Source organism: Myiozetetes cayanensis, unplaced genomic scaffold (assembly GCF_022539395.1).
Source record: "Myiozetetes cayanensis isolate MyiCay16 unplaced genomic scaffold, myiCay2020 scf1, whole genome shotgun sequence".
NCBI classification, from domain to species: domain Eukaryota; kingdom Metazoa; phylum Chordata; class Aves; order Passeriformes; family Tyrannidae; genus Myiozetetes; species Myiozetetes cayanensis.
Window position 1 is genome coordinate 148,649,659 of NW_026086604.1, and position 15,113 is coordinate 148,664,771.

At 49.1% G+C, this 15,113-nt stretch overlaps 2 protein-coding genes across 6 annotated transcripts in view; both read right to left on the minus strand.

The window, feature by feature from the left end:
- Positions 1–7,608, minus strand: part of CCDC13 (coiled-coil domain containing 13) — a 29,553-nt gene extending 21,945 nt beyond the window's left edge. For 2 of the 3 annotated variants that reach the window (XM_050309741.1, XM_050309748.1), the window contains exons 1-2: positions 5,412–5,947; positions 1,267–1,415 (exon numbers count right to left, since the gene is read on the minus strand). In XM_050309741.1, the coding sequence (XP_050165698.1) occupies positions 1,267–1,415; positions 5,412–5,626 (364 nt within the window). In that variant the 5' untranslated portion in view covers positions 5,627–5,947. Of the gene's footprint in view, positions 1–1,266; positions 1,416–5,411; positions 5,948–7,507 lie in introns of those variants that run through there. The other variant, XM_050309732.1, reaches the window with a different exon arrangement.
- An 862-nt stretch (positions 7,609–8,470) lies between these two features.
- Positions 8,471–14,276, minus strand: HIGD1A (HIG1 hypoxia inducible domain family member 1A). 3 transcript variants are annotated; one of them, XM_050310030.1, is made up of 4 exons: positions 14,192–14,276; positions 12,114–12,221; positions 10,114–10,248; positions 8,471–9,192 (listed from the first exon to the last, which is right to left on the minus strand). In XM_050310030.1, the coding sequence occupies exons 2-4, from the start codon at positions 12,214–12,216 to the stop codon at positions 9,143–9,145; spliced, it is 288 nt and encodes a 95-aa protein (XP_050165987.1). In that variant the 5' UTR covers positions 12,217–12,221; positions 14,192–14,276; the 3' UTR covers positions 8,471–9,142. The 3 variants fall into 3 exon arrangements, with proteins under 3 accessions (XP_050165987.1, XP_050166002.1, XP_050165996.1); XM_050310045.1 differs by having other exon boundaries at positions 14,237–14,260; XM_050310039.1 differs by having other exon boundaries at positions 14,181–14,236.
- Between the last annotated feature and the right edge of the window lie 837 nt (positions 14,277–15,113).

A 15,113-nucleotide genomic window follows, 5' to 3' on the forward strand; every position in this document is an offset into this window, starting at 1 on the left:
CAGCACTGGCTGTTTAGTGGCACTTGGCTTTCCCGTCACACAGGTGAAGGAAAGCTCCTGCACAAGTGCAAAATCGATGTAACTGCAAACAATGTCCACGGGAACCTCCAGCTCAGCAGTGAATGAGAGCCTGCAATGACAAATCCTTGGTGGGGGGTGTGAGGGCTGAACTTGGCTGCTGCCACTCCTTTTAACTCTTCCATCCTCCTTCAGTGCCCTGAAGAAATGACTTTCCTGCTGACATCTGGGAAGATTATATCCAGGAACTGGGGTGAGATGAAGGAGGTCAGACCACCCCTTAGTGAATTTTGAATCCCATATAACTACAGAGACATTAAAGGGGCTACAGAGAATATTGCTGAGAGCAGAATATCACTACTATAAACCTTGTAGAGAGCATAAATTTACAGTTTCTAAAAGCCTTCATTAAAAAAGCATTTAAATAGCAACTTATTCTTTTTAAAAGTATTTCCACCGTTCTTACTCCTTCATGTGATTTGTGTTCCCCCTCCCATCTAGGAGCTACTTTTATCTTAGTTTTCATGGCAAATAATGGCTGTTAAGGATCACAGTGAGTCCTAAACTTACCCAAGCCAGGCTGGGGCTTCACTGTGATGGTCTCCAAATGAACTGCACACACTTAATCAAAGCTTTTCATTCCCAAGCAATGTGGGGAGCCTCTTACCAAACACAGATAGGGCTGGCATTGGTCAGCCAGAGAAGCTGCAACAGCACATCTGGCTCCTGGTCCTGACCAGGAATAGCTTATCATCTCTCCTATGGACAAACTGCAGGGAGTTTTTAAGCATTGAGATGGAATTTGATGTTGTGTAGCTCTGTTTGATGCTGCTTTCCCCCTTCTCAAACAGCCTGGCCATCACTGCTGTCCTGACCAACAGTGGCACCCAGTGGAGGAGGTGCAGCCTGCACAGCTCAGTTTTCCAAGGCCATCCAAGCCACTTATAAGCTGGATTTTGAACCATGTGCCCTGTTCAGGAAAAAAAAAAAAGGAGCCTGAACAGGGAATTTAACCCTGCACAGCAGAGAAAGCTGCGACACAGCTCTCTGACATCCACAGGAAGTCTCCCAAAATATGATTTCTATAAAACACCTTTTTTTTTTGGTGCCAATAACAACAAGTTGGCAGATCTGTGGGGAACAGAGATCACTGTGTACCCTAAAAGAGCACTACACATCTTTTAAGGGACATTTTGCTGCCGCCAGCATCCAACAGAGCTGGTGAGAATACGAAGTTACTGTGTTTACCCGCCAAAGCCAACCTGTCCTCCTGCACTTTTTTCTGGAGTTGCTTTATTTCAAAATCCTTCTCTGTCACCAGTTTGTACAATCTGCAGTTCTCATCTCGGACCTCTCGAAGCTGATCCTGCAGCTGCTCGTTCCCAGCCTCAAGGAACCTGGGGAAAAACCAAGCCATAATGGCAAAGCTCAGTGTGGTGTGCTTCAAATACTTCCAAAAAATAAAGTAATGAACTGACTGTATGGCAGAGGAGCTGAGCTTATCAGGAGTGAGTTTACTGAATTAAGTAGAATAGCCTAAAACTTACATGAGAACACAAGCTGATGATTTGATCTATTCAGTTAACACCTTCTTAAAAAGTTCTGCACTTCCTTGTACAGTCTGGGGCAAAACATCACAGAACAGGTACATTTTCAGTGCTCTAGAGGGTACCAAACAGTGTCATCTCAGTCTCACTCACCTGGCTCTTCAGAGGGAATCAGGCAGCTCAGCATTCAGCATGTGGGACGTTCAGGCTTTATTTTTCTATGCTTAACAAAGCCAACAGAATCCAACAGAGCATCGACTACAAAAGCTGCTCCCGGGGTCCTTTCTTTAAAAAATGAATGTTTTAGAGCAATTCATAAAGGACCAATTCTCTATGTCCTCACCTGCTTCTCTTGGAACCCCACCAGCACAGCCTGGCGTCAGTTTGTATTGTTAATGGTGCTTTTTGGAATTCATTTGGAAGCACAGAATATCAAAAAAAGCCTCTGAATGGGAAGATACAGCCCTGCTTCTCCTATTCTTCAGGACATTTAGTAACATTTAAGGGTTTCACCTCTCCAAGACATCCAGAGAATTAATAACTTTAAATCTCTTTGCTGCCCTTACGTGATGGGTCCTCCAAATGTAAAATCCAGGAGCTGTGGCCTCAGGGGCTCAGTTCCATTGCGGGAATTCAGGATTATCAGATCCTCCTGACAAAGAGTCCTTGGGAAAAACTTGGGACTCCATTCAGTTATCCCCACACTGGTGCCATTTGGGGTCCCCACCTGCTCCAGCTGCTGCTGGAGGGTGCAGGTCTCCTGTGCTCAATCCAAGATTCCCATGTGGAAATTCCCAATGCTCTGCAGCATCTCAGGTACCATTACACACCTAAATCCTTGAATTGACCCCTAGATTTTTATTATTTACAGCGTAACCCTGAACCTCTACAGTCTGGAGATTTGATCTGGATAAAGCTCAGTTGTTACAGTAGGTACATGCAGACACAGCCAGGCAAGATCTCTCAATAATCACCTCAATCTTTTCTATTCCCAAGTTTTAGCAAGCCTTTTGCACCCACTAGGCTTGAGTGCTTTCAAATGCACCCTCCAAATGCACTTGCTGGAATAAATGACCCCTTAAAGCACTGCCATAAACAGCACAGCGAGTTCAGGAGAGGATTCACAATCTGTAATTAAGAAATGCACTTCTGTTTCAAAGCTCCAAATCAAAGGGAGATCAAAGGCAGCTGTTTACAAAGGAGAAGAAAGCAGGCAGCAGTGTGAGCTGAGAAATGGCACAACTAAAGTTATTCCCACATGTACCACTCACAGAAGCGAGCAACAGAACTCAGATCCAATTAGAGACACAGGGACAAAGGGATTTTTGAGAGTTATGGGATTAACATGAAAGGAAAGTTCTAAGCTCTTAACACACCTGATCAGGGATGTCTTGCTCAGAGCTGGCTTCCAAGTCTTGAGGAAAAGCCCAGAAATCCCCACTGCACTGAGCTGGAGTCTCCTCTGAGAAACTTCCCATCCCAGAGTGACCCCACATGTTACACAGGGGCAGGAGATTCCACCCAAGTGCCTCAGCTGCAGAAAGTCAGCCAAAAGAAACAGGCTGCAAAAGGTGACCCTTTTCACTTACTTCAAGGAAACAGAGGCAGGTGAAGCTTGTGAGCAGGAATTCAGGTGATTTCCCAAATTGTGTGCCCCTTTTAAGCAAAAAAAAAAAAAAAAGAAAATTTACCCTGAAAAAGGGATTTAACTTTTGTTAAATTGTGTCTTTCCCAGCTCCATGGGATGCGGAGAATCACTTAAACACACAAACAGAGCAGGGAGGGAAAAGTTACAGAAAGAACAAATCAGAAGGGAAGAAATGTCAGCTAAACACTCCCTTAAACAACATGTGGGAGTAGGACGGGAGGAAGGAAAAATGAACTGCCAAGGCTCAGAGGGAGGGAGACTTCTGAGGGGAGAATGTTTTCCAAGTGCTGCTATAAACAACACTGACAGGCCAAAATCACTGCCCCTGCAGCACACATGGAGTGCTGCTCCTCTGGAACAAGTTTCTAACGTGTTACCACGGGAATACTGCAAAGCACATCCTGGTGAATGCCTGGTGAATCTTCCAGAAGCAAATCCTGTCTGGATTTGATACACTCATAGCCACTCTTTTGCTGAATGCAGACGTAAATAAGCAAAGGGCAATATAGATAAATCTGCTGTCTCAAATGGGGACTTTAAACAGCCAGTGCCACTGAAACAGAGGTAAATGATAACTCTGGGATTACTCAGGCTCAAACTACTGACCTGTAACTAGCAGGGAACTGCTGGGACTCTCCCGTACTCTGCACCTCAGAGCATGCACATTGCACAGGGTGTGCCATGGCAGCACCCAAACCCCTTTCCTCCACCAGCCAAACACCTGAACTACGGGAATCAGTCTCCCAAAAAGCTTTAAAAAAATCAGATCTCCATCACAATCTTCTAAAGATTACCAGGACAAAATGTTGAAGGGAAGAGGACAGGTGGTAGAGGTCAGGTCAGGAGCACAGCTTGGCAAATCAGACAGCCCTGGTGAGGGACCAGTGTGTGCGAAGAAGACAACGATGCAATGGTGAGAACATTAATTTCTAGAAGCTCAGCTCCCTGTTTCCATCAGATTTCCTTTGCAGCACGAACAACACGTTCCCAGAAGCACCTGAAAGGTTCAGTGGTTCACTCCAGGCTTCCCTCCACCTTCACAGCAGCTCTACTGCAGCACTTGGGTGCTCAAGCAAGCAACTTTCAGAAACAGCTGAGCAGGGTAACACAGAGGGAAGATCAGCATTTGGGAACTAAAAACCTTAGTTAATGGCTGGATAAACCTTGGGAGAGGTGCCCTTCCCCAAGCTGGATTCTGGGAGAGGGAATTCTCTCAGAGGTATATTTCTAACTGTGGTTTTCCACCCAGGAGCTGCTGGTTTTTGCAGCTTCCAGCTCTTCTTTCCTGCCCCTGTATCACAGCCCATCACCCCATCGTGGTGCCAACAGAACAGTCTGTGGGGCTAAAGCTGTAAATTAAATCACTGAAATGACTTGAGATAAAAGTACCCTTGCCCAAGAGAGTGTATCCACTTTCTAGCAAACAGCTGGCTCAGCATGGAGCAGAAGCAGGAATTTCTTCAGCTGGCTTCACCACTTACACAGAGCAAATCCCTGAACAGCCAACACTGCAGACACCTCGGGGATGTGCCCAACTTCAGACCTGTTCTAGTTAGTGAAAGGGTCAGAAGAAGGCTGATGATTTACTGGGAGGAAGAGAAATTATCTGAGCAGGGGTTTCAGATCTCTGCTCCAGTAAAGTCAATTATGTACTCAGCTTAAAAAAATCCCAACAGCCAAGATTGAGGGAGATCCACACCAGAATGCGCAGTGTCCTGGGAATGTTGTGATCCTCTAAATCAGGATATATTGCAAAGACAGCCTGGGGAACACTTTTCTGCACTGCAGGCCTTTGGCTTGCTCCCTTTTGCTGCTTTGCCTACATCCATCTTTGGGAATTCCTCATGCAGGGAACCTGTTTGCTTAAAGGGGTTAGGCAGGAACTAACCAAGCAGTGCAGAGGCTGTCAGCGATCCCAAACGACTCGATTTTGTCAGATGGAATCTGGCTGCCCCTCACATGTCACCCTCACCCCCTCTGTCCTTGCACCCTTCCTTTGTGAGACACTGATAATAAATGACAATAAATAATCACAATGCCCTGAGGGTAAACATGTTAGGGAGAGTCGTCTCAGGATAATGAAAGCCCAAGACGTGAGGGCAGACAGTGCCCTGTCAACTGAGTAATACTGATCATAAGATCTTATTTCATAAGACCATGAGCCAAACACACTTCTGTGGGTTCTGCTACACCTTTACCTTTTGCTGCCATCTTCGTTTACAGGTTGTCCTATTTCAAACAGGTTTAGATCATCTGGAGTTCTTAAAGTCTCCCTTGTGTTGCCATTATCCTTCTGACTGTTCTGCTTCTCCTTCTTCCTCTCCATCACATTTTGCAGCCGCCTCTGCTGTTGCTTCTGATAAGCCTTAAACTGGCTTTTGAAATCTTGGTTCGCTTTTATGTCTGACTCCATTGTTTACTAAAAGCATAACGAAATAAAAAGTGACGGGGAGCAGAGATCAGCATTGCTTTGAAAAACATCCTCTTCTGGCAGCTGCTTTGCAGCTTTTCCTCACTGACCTCTGCAGAGTCTCCCACCACCTCCTCCTCTCCAGCCCCACGGCCCTGCTTCAAGTGCCTTTCTCCTTAAATGGCTTTTAAACAGGCAGGTCTTTTCCACTCCAAAATTCAGTGCTTTAAAATGTTCTTAAACAGATCTGTTTAAATAAATATTTTTACAGAAGAGCAGGTTGGGGCCAAATCCAGGCGAGCGTGGCAACGAGGCTAAAAGGAAGGAACATGGACTGTTTGGGGTCATCCAGCCCTCCTTGACTAAAGGAGACTTCCCATGTTCAGGACAGGTGCAAATCCCCCTATTTTTGGGTGTGTTTCTTGTTCCCTTTGGGCAGTAGCCACCAAGACTGTGGTTTACACCTTTCCCCCAAATTTCTAAGCACTGAGTATTCCAGCCCCTTCTCCTTCCGTTTGACATTTACTGCCAGCAAAAAACCCTTGTGCACCTTCAGTCTGGGAAAACAAATCCCTTAATACTTCCAAAGGCACACCCTGAACTGAGTAATTAATGCACTGATGAATTGCCCAAATGCACCCTGTGCTTGTGTGTATCTTGTGGGCTGAGACCCACTGGAGAAGGTGCACTAAGGATTAACAAGTGCAGAGAGCAGAGTCCAGGGCCTCTGCACAGCCCACAGGGCATTGGGTATGGAGGATCAAAGAATGATAGAAACCTTGATTGGAAAATCGATTTTAATTGATTGAGGTCGGTTCTGTGATCGGGGAAAAAGCCTGTGGAGATAAGGAGTCCATTTACTTAAGGACACTGCATTTGAAATTCAGACAACCTTTCTGGTTTCAGTGTCCTTTTGATTGGTAACTAACTTTACAATTAGATTAGACCTCACTCAGTTTGATAGATTTAGCCACTGACCTTACAGATAGTAAAGATAAGCAAAAACATTTTCAGCCAGTAGTTGTCTCTGTTCTGAAAATATCCTAGAATTCTTAGCAGAGTAGCTATTTTAGACCTTAAATCATCTTCATAATTATTCTCAGAGATGTCTTTACCACTTACACTACATTATTAATTAATTGATTAATTAATTATCTGTAGGCCAGAAGTGTGCAGAGCACTCAAGCTGCAGCTATTTCACACAACACTTCAATGGAAAAGCCCCCTAAGGTCATCGAGCCCAACCATTAATCCAGCACCATCCTTGAGTTCACCACTAAACCATGTCCCCAGGTGCCACTTCCACACGTTTTTTGAACATTTCCATAGGTGGTGATTCCACCACTTCCCTGGGCATGCCCATTTGGTGACAAAATATTCCCTAATATCCAATCTAAACCTCCCCTGGTGCACCTTGAGGCTGTTTCCTCTTTATCCTGGTGGCGTGGGAGCAACCCTTACCCTTCCCACCTGGATACCGACTCCAAGCCTGGCACAGAGGGATCTGCTGTGTGGGGAACAAAGTTCCCTCTCCTCACAGAATCCCGGAATAGCTGGAGTTTGAAGGGACCTCTGGAGATCATCCAGTCCAGGGTCACCTGGAGCAGGTGATGGAGGAACGCGCCCAGGTGGGACCGGGGTGTCTCCAGAGACTCCACGCCCTCCCTGGGGAGCTGTTCCAGCGCTCTGCCACCCTCAGCGTAAAGTCCTCCCTCGTTTTTCTTGTGTTTTAGTTTTATCAATCGCAACTGTAACCCTACAATTGTAAGCGTCACCGCCCCGCCTCGCCCTGTGACCTGATAACACCTGACAGGACCCGGCAGCGCCGCGCCCCCAACCCCTTGGGCCGGCTGCCCCTTCTTCCCGCACCGCCCTCCGTCCTACCCGAACCGCCTTTCCCGGCCCCGAGGGCACCGCGAGAGTCCTCCCGCGTCTCCCCCTTCCCTCCTGGGCAGAGGCGGGAGCGGGGGATGCGGCTCCGGATCCCGCGGCCGGTCCCGATCCCGCTCCCCGTCCCGATCCCGGCCCCACGCGGTTCCCATGGCAACGGGCACGCGCCCGGCCCCTCAGCGCGGCCGCCATGATGGCCCCGCCCCGCTCCCCGCCCGCCCCCGCCATCCCCACATCGCAATTCCCGGAATTCCCGCACCAATCCCGGCCCCTCGGCGTGACGGAACAAAAGGGATCCGCTCCTCCTCCCGCCCCGCGCTGGGGGAGGAGGAGGGCGGGAGGAACAGGAAAAGGCGTCAGCGCGAACCCGGCGCCCTTCCCATGTCCATCCGTGCGGGAGCAGCCAAGGGCAGCAGGGCTGTAGGAAAGGGGAATCAAGGACAGCGGCGGCGGGGAATGTTCTTTCCAGGAGCGCTGCACCCCCCTCGGGTGGTTTTTGTACAGGTAGAGCAGCTCACGCCATGCCTCTAGAACGGGATGAATGTTCCCCCCACACACACACACAAATCCATAGGCAAACACTTGTTATCTCCAGGGCTCACTTTTATTCGTATTTAACCTCCCCCTGCTCTGTACAACACGTCACGGACAGGTGCCGTTTGTAACTTGTGCTATTTCTTACAGAGACACCTGTAACATCTGATACTGCCACCATGGAATGTATGCTAACAGGAGAAAATTAGGGTTTTTTTTATAAATTGGCTTTTATTTTTGTGACTGCTGTTGGAGGTACAAGGGGTGTTGAGTGTAAAATAACTCACAGGGAAGGGTTTTAACACCTCAGAGGTGATGGGACTTTTCAGATTTAAGTATTTTAAAACTTCCTATGGCGAACGATACTGCAGAAACCAGAGCTGGGTCGAACACTTTAAAAGCATTAGGACACCAAATCAAGGCTTAGTTTTCACAATATGTATTTTAAATGTTACATTTAGATGTTATTCAGAAGAACACTGTAAATAAAGTTACAAAATACAGTAATCTCAGGGTCTGATACAGCAAAAATAGGGAGCCCGTGTCTTCGTTAACAGTGAATAAATATAACATTTAAATAGCTGCGACATACCAAGTACTTATCTCATGCCTTAAATAAAAAAAAATAGATGTTTATATAAATCTCTCAATATTTTAGAAGTCATTTAGTGCTACTGGAAGCTTCTAAATTACAAAGTTGGAGGCAGAGGATAAAAAATGACAGCAGGGCACTCTTGACACTCTCTGACAGAAGCCAGTTCGGAATTTGTGTTTTTGGGCAACAACAGCCAAAGAAGTCACCAATTTTAGGACTGAGTTGAAGGGTAAGATAAAGGGATTGTAGTCCACTATATCCCCTAAAAACTGGGATGTGGTGGTGTCAATCAGAGAGAACCAGACCCCAATACCCACTCCCCCAGTGCACAATCATTTAAGCCTCCAGCTTCAGCACAGTGTACCATACACAAATAGAACAAATCTCTAATGCCATGTATTATTTTTTTCTTTTTTTTTTGTTCTAGAAACCCTTGGTATGAGGTTTGGAGCTGCAGTGCACAGGCCACCACCAGGACAGAGGCTTCAGACAACTCTCCATTATTCCTTGGGCTTCACCACATAATCCCGGAACATCGAATACAGCACACCTACAAAGAGAGAAACAAAAGCACAGTTAAGAGCTAGGTGAAACAGGAAACAATGGGGTTAAAAACCTGAACAGAAACAGGTATTCTCAGCAGGAGAAGTAATGTTTCCCTTCCTCCTCTGCTGCATTTTTCTAATAGCAGTGATGGCTGCAAAACTCTTCATGTGCAGAGAAACTGGTTGTGAAAATAGAGTTTATCAACATGCAGATTCCAACCCAACTCTGGTCTGCTTTGCAGCCAAAGTCAGGCTTTCCTGTTGTACCTCCTGGGAATACAGTATGGAGAAACAGTGTCTCGAGGGATACAGAATATCCACACGTACACAGCTGCAATGCTTAGATGAGACTTGGGATGTACAAATGACTCAGGACGTTCAGGGACACAAGTCCAGTCCTGAAAATATATATATCTAGAGAGAGATAGATACATACATATATATATGTAAAATATATATAATATCACAGGCTATACAAGCTGATTTTCCAATGCATTAAATTCAGAAACAGCAACAGGGGAAAATACTCGTGCCAGGTAAGTAAGTTTTTTCTTTGCCTCTCATTTCACAGGCTACACAAGCTGATTTTCTAATACATTAAATTCAGAAACAGCAACAGGGGAAAATATTAATGCCAGATAAGTGGTTTTTTTCTTTGCCTCTGATTTCCCCATCTGCAGAACTTCACGTGCCACATCTTGAAGTATTCAAAACCACTACTCTCAAGGTCAGTGCAGTTTAACAGTAAATACTTGTACTTAACAGATAACTCCAGAAAGGCTGAGCAAACACCAGTAAGGAGCACAAACATCCTGAAATAAATGTTCTGGATACTTCCATCCTAAGGACATGTCACACACCCTGTATTATCCCAGAGGCTCTCCGTGGTTTCCCACTTCCCAGGGCAGCTCCCATTCCGTACGTACCACACGTTATGGCTCCCACGACGAAGCCCTGGGCTGCCACTCGCATGTGGATCAGGTGAAGGGACATTTTCATCTCACCTCTGTGCTTCAGCCTGTACAGCCCGTACCCAACCACGGCAGCAAACCCAGCCATCCCTGCAAGGCAAGGAGAGCATCCTGCTCAGGGGACATCCAGGGCATCCAGAGGAGTGAGGGGACCCACCTAAACAAAATATCCTGGGAATCGTAGAATCCTTTAGGTTGGAAAAGACCCTTTTAACATCGAGTCCAACTGTTCCCCAGCACAAGGCCACCACTAAAAAGTCCCCAAGTGCCACATCCACACGGCTTTTAAATGGCTTTTAAATCCCTCCATCACTGCCCTGGGCACCCTCTGCCAGTGCTTGACAACCGTTTTTGTGAAGAAATTTTTTCTAACATCCATTCTAAAACTCCCCTGGCACAACTTGAGCTTGTCATCCTAAAATAAGCATGTTTCCCTCTGGTTTTGTGTGTGTAGTGGCAAGTCCTGGCCCATCTCCTGTTTCCACTCCAGTGCCACCTCATTCAATGCACAAGTCAGTGCAGGGAAGAGCAAGAGAATTCCACCAGCATTAAAATGCCAAAAGAGCAGGTCAAGGTGTCAGAATTCCTTGGATGTTTTTCAGACAGAGCCAGGGCTCCTTGCGCCCCCTTTCCTGGAAGGAAGCTCACACCCAACAATCCCACTCTGCTGCTCAGTCCCTCAGCGTGGGATGCTCCCTGACGTACCCCTACGCCTGCTGAGGCTGCTATTCTGGGTGTTGTCACATTTGGCCAGGTGCCACCGGGACAGGACAAGTCACATGCTACTGTCCACAAGCTGTGAGGAGGGAGACTCAGCAAGGGCCCTTTTCCCAGGGACAGAGTCCACTGAGAGCCCTTCAAGAGAGCAAACGGCGCCAGCTTTGCCGGCTCCAACCACAGCACCCCGATGCTCTCACAGAATGCACAAACTTCTCCAATTCCACCCATTTCATTCCATTTTCAGGACGATTATTTACACAGTTCAAAGGTGGCTGCCGAGTGTTAAGTGCTGTGTATATTTTAGTGACAGGAGCACAAGCAGTTTGTCTCCCTGAGCCTGGAGTATTACCAGCTCCACTGGGAAGCCATAAGCCCTTAATTCACGTGGTACCTTCATTAAATACCAATTAAGAGTTTTAGGGCCTCCAACCCAGCTCTGACACAGATCAAAGGTGAGTTCTGCCAGTCTGTTTCGAGGAACCTGAACTCATGGAGTTCACAGTACGCCTAAGCAAAGGGGAGACAAAGTCCTGTGACCTCAGGAACCAGTGACAGATATCTGCTGGCAAACACTTAGAACAGTTCACCCCGAGTGACCCAACTGCTCTTCATTTCACGAGGCTGGAAATCCAAACATGTCTGGTGTCAGAGGAAAGCTCTCAGGATGAACACGACCCATCTCTGCTCTCCTCAGCAGCTTTTGGGGCTCTCAGCAGAGAGGCTGAGAACTCCACTGGCTCTTCAAGCTGGGGTACCATAAAAACTACTACAGGAATGCATTTTAAACTAGGGGTGGCAGCAGAGGGGTGAAATGTTTAGCAGACTGGCTGTAATTTAAATCCTTCTAGTTTGTATTTTGTTAGCTTTAAAGTCACTTATTAGTGATCACATAATTCGCAGAAACCCTGCACAACGTTCCTTACCAGACAGCATCACTTAAACACATTTTCTATGCTCACCTAAACATTTCAGGGTTTGTTGATTTGGGTTTTTTCCTTGTTAAGTCCTGAGTTTTCTATTTAGGGTAACAGACCTCATTAATTTCCCTCTTTCTTGCAGGACAAATACCACTCCAGGCAGAAGGATTACTGCTGTCACCAAGCCTAAATGGGGAAGTAATTTCTCAGTAATTTCCTGCTCAGAAGAGGAAGGTGAATAGTGATGTTGTTGACATCACATCGATTGCCCATGAAGAGAAAGGTTTGTGCAAACACATTTCCCATCTTTAAACTCACCGATGGGCACAAATGGAGTCTCCTTAAATTTCCTTATCAGCTTCGAGGTCTGGCTGCTGTCAGTCTCATACTCAGGGTAAACGGATTCCTGGCTGGGTGACATGGTGGCTGTGAAGACAAAGAGCCTCCCTTCATGTTTTAGAAATCCCAAATTAAGAGAATCTTTAGAGAAAGAAAAAACCCTCGTGGTATTCCCCCCAAGTCACAAATATCCAGGCAGTGAGATACAAGCACAGGAGCTACGGACAGGTGATTTAATTCCAGTGAAGCCTTGGGAAGCAGGATTGTTACTTACCAGGATTGGTAAGAGCAGGACAGAACAGAAAAAAAAAAAAGAGTGGGGAAGCAACAAATTTCTGCCACGTGCCCCCCCACACTCACAGGCAGCGAGAAGCCACAGAAAGCTTTGGCCATTGCCCGCCTTTCCTTTTAGGAATTCCACGCCACACCACTTGGCTTTCGCAGGCTGTTCCTTTATGGCAGCTCTGACCTCAGCAGAGTTCACATCTCCCCTCTCACTCCTTGCCAAGAACAGCAACCACAGGGAAGCAGGAGCTGCTGCACAAGGTCAGCCCTGCCCAGTGGCTCCTCAGCTGCCTGTCCCACCTCAGTGTAATTCCAGGTTCCTGGAGAACACAGGGATGTACAACAGCCACTCCTGAGGAGCTGGAGCGAGTCCTGGAGCCCTCCATAGGTGCAGACTCGTGTGGGGACACATCAGGAGGAGGAATCATGCACAGGTGATTTCTCACCTGCCTCTCAGGAAAATTAATGCAGTGACAGCCTTGAGAAAGGCTCCACTCAAAGAACCATCATCACCAAACCAGTGAGACCATTCTCCAAAAAATCCCAGCTTCTCATGCTGGGAATTACATGGATTACACCCAGACCTGTTCTGTCCTCAGTGCTCGGCATAAACACCATTCAGTGAACGATGATTTCTGCCCAGCGACACCACAGGGGCCTTTGCTAGAAAAGTCTCCACTGTTATTGTTCCAGTTTTGCCACCAACACACTCCACAGCAAAACACAGCTCAGGGGCACATGGAAGCACTCCAAGCTCTCAGAATAAACCACCAGGAATTCCATTTAAGCAGGGGCCAGTAACCCCCGGCAAAAGAGACATTTCAAAGGTGGCTGCGCTCCCTGGTTACGCAGCACTTCCTGCACACCCGTGTGAGCAGACCGACTGGTTCTCAAACTGAAGGCTCAGACCATTTCCTCTGCCAGGACAAAGGATTTGATGTCTCTGTGCCTGCTACAACCACCCTGGTTTGCTAAATGAGAGTTGTAATTTTAGCCTGACTCATTTGGAGGAGGAAACAGGAGCACTCGGTCATTCGGGAGAGGGGGAGGCAGCCAGGGGTGGGATTTACACAAGAAAAGGGCATTGAAAGTGAATCAATTCATCAGTTCCACCCGAGAGGTTTCCACGACCTTCAGCTCACACAGGGGTGGGCCCAGGGCAGAGGAAACTGTGTGAAACACACCCTGACTGCCCTGACCTTGCCGACACCCAGCAGGGAGGTCTGTGTGACAGGTGTCACCCACAGGGGGAGCAACACGGGTGGGAAGGTGACAGGATCCCTCTGTGAGAGGTGTCACCCACGGAGGGAGGCACATGGGTGGGAAGGTGACAGGTCCCATCATCCCTCCCGGCAAGGCGGCGGCCCTGAGCACCACCAGGCTGCCTTCCCCCTCCCCAGACCCACACAGAGACCCTGTCCCGCTCCAGGCCCAGGTCCCCGTGCCCCACGCGGGTACAGGGCACCCCACTTCAGCCCCAGGCCCTGCGACCCACACGGAGACCCTTCCCCACTCCAGCCCCAGGCACCTTTACCGCACTCCGGGCCTCTGCCCCGCTCCAGCCCCAGCTCCCCCTACGGGGACCCTGTTCCAGCCCAGCCCCACACGAGGACCGTTCCCCACGGCAGCCCCAGGTCCCCGCACCCCACATGCGGCCTCTGCCTCACGGCAGCCCCAGGTCCCCGGACCCCACACGGGGAGCCGCCTCGCTCCAGCCCCAAGTCCCCTCCTCCTCCTCCGCGCCTCTGCCCCTGGATGTACCCTGGGTGTACCCCAGCTGTCCCCCGGTGTCCCCGTCCCCCCGGCCCTGTGCTCACCGCGCTCTCCGGTACCGGCCGCGTCTGCCGCGCCAGGCCCCGCCCCCGCCTCTTATAGGCCGGCCGGGCCCCGCCCCCCACCGGGACCACAACTCCCAGCGCACCGCGCGGCCGCGCGCCCGCCGCCGGCCAATCAGGGGCGGGGCCGCAGCACCGCTGCCTCATACGGGCCGGGGGGCGGAGCCGGCCGTGACGTCACTCGGGGCGCTCCGCATTGCGGCGCGGTCACGGGGGGCGGGGCCGCCGGCAGGGGGCGCTGAGCGGGGCCCGGGCGGCCCCTCAGGGAGCGGAGGGGGGTGCGGGCTGTGGGCTGTGAGGGTCGGGTATGGCCAGGGATGGACGGGCCGCTCGTGGCACCCCGAAACGGGGGTTAGCCCGTCCTAAACAGGCTGCGAAAACAGCCGGTGGTGTCTTTGCAACCTGTCGGCTCGGCACATCAGAAACTTTCCGTGTCGGTGTTATAAACCCTCACTGTGACATGGAGTCAGTGCAAGGGCCGGGAGGGGCAGGACAAGGGGGATTGGCTTCAAACTGCCTGAGGGCAGGGTTGGATGGGATATTGGGAAGGAACTGCTCCCTGTGCGGGTGGGCAGGCCCTGGCACAGGTTGCCCAGGGAAGCTGTGGCTGCCCCATCCCTGGAAGTGTCCAAGGCCAGGTTGGACGGGGCTTGGAGCAACCTGGGATAGTGGAAGGTGTCCCTGCCCATGGCAGGGGTGTGACTGGATGGGCTTTGAGGTCCCTTTCAACCCAAACCATTCTGGGATTCTGTGACATCAGGTGGAAGCTCTTCAGCAAAGGGCGAAGTCAGAGCCCAATTTTCACAGAATCCCAGGTTATATTTTGAGTTAGAAGGGACCTTAAAGATCATCTTGTTCC

Bases quoted from the DNA above. Each gene is read 5' to 3' on its own strand.
- HIGD1A (XM_050310030.1), bottom strand. From the start codon at position 12,216: ATGTCACCCAGCCAGGAATCCGTTTACCCTGAGTATGAGACTGACAGC. The intron at 10,249-12,113 runs GTGAGTTTAAAG...CTTGCCTTGCAG, and splicing joins GACTCCATTTGTGCCCATCG to GGATGGCTGGGTTTGCTGCC. The intron at 9,193-10,113 runs GTACGTACGGAA...CTCTCTTTGTAG, and splicing joins CGTGGGAGCCATAACGTGTG to GTGTGCTGTATTCGATGTTC.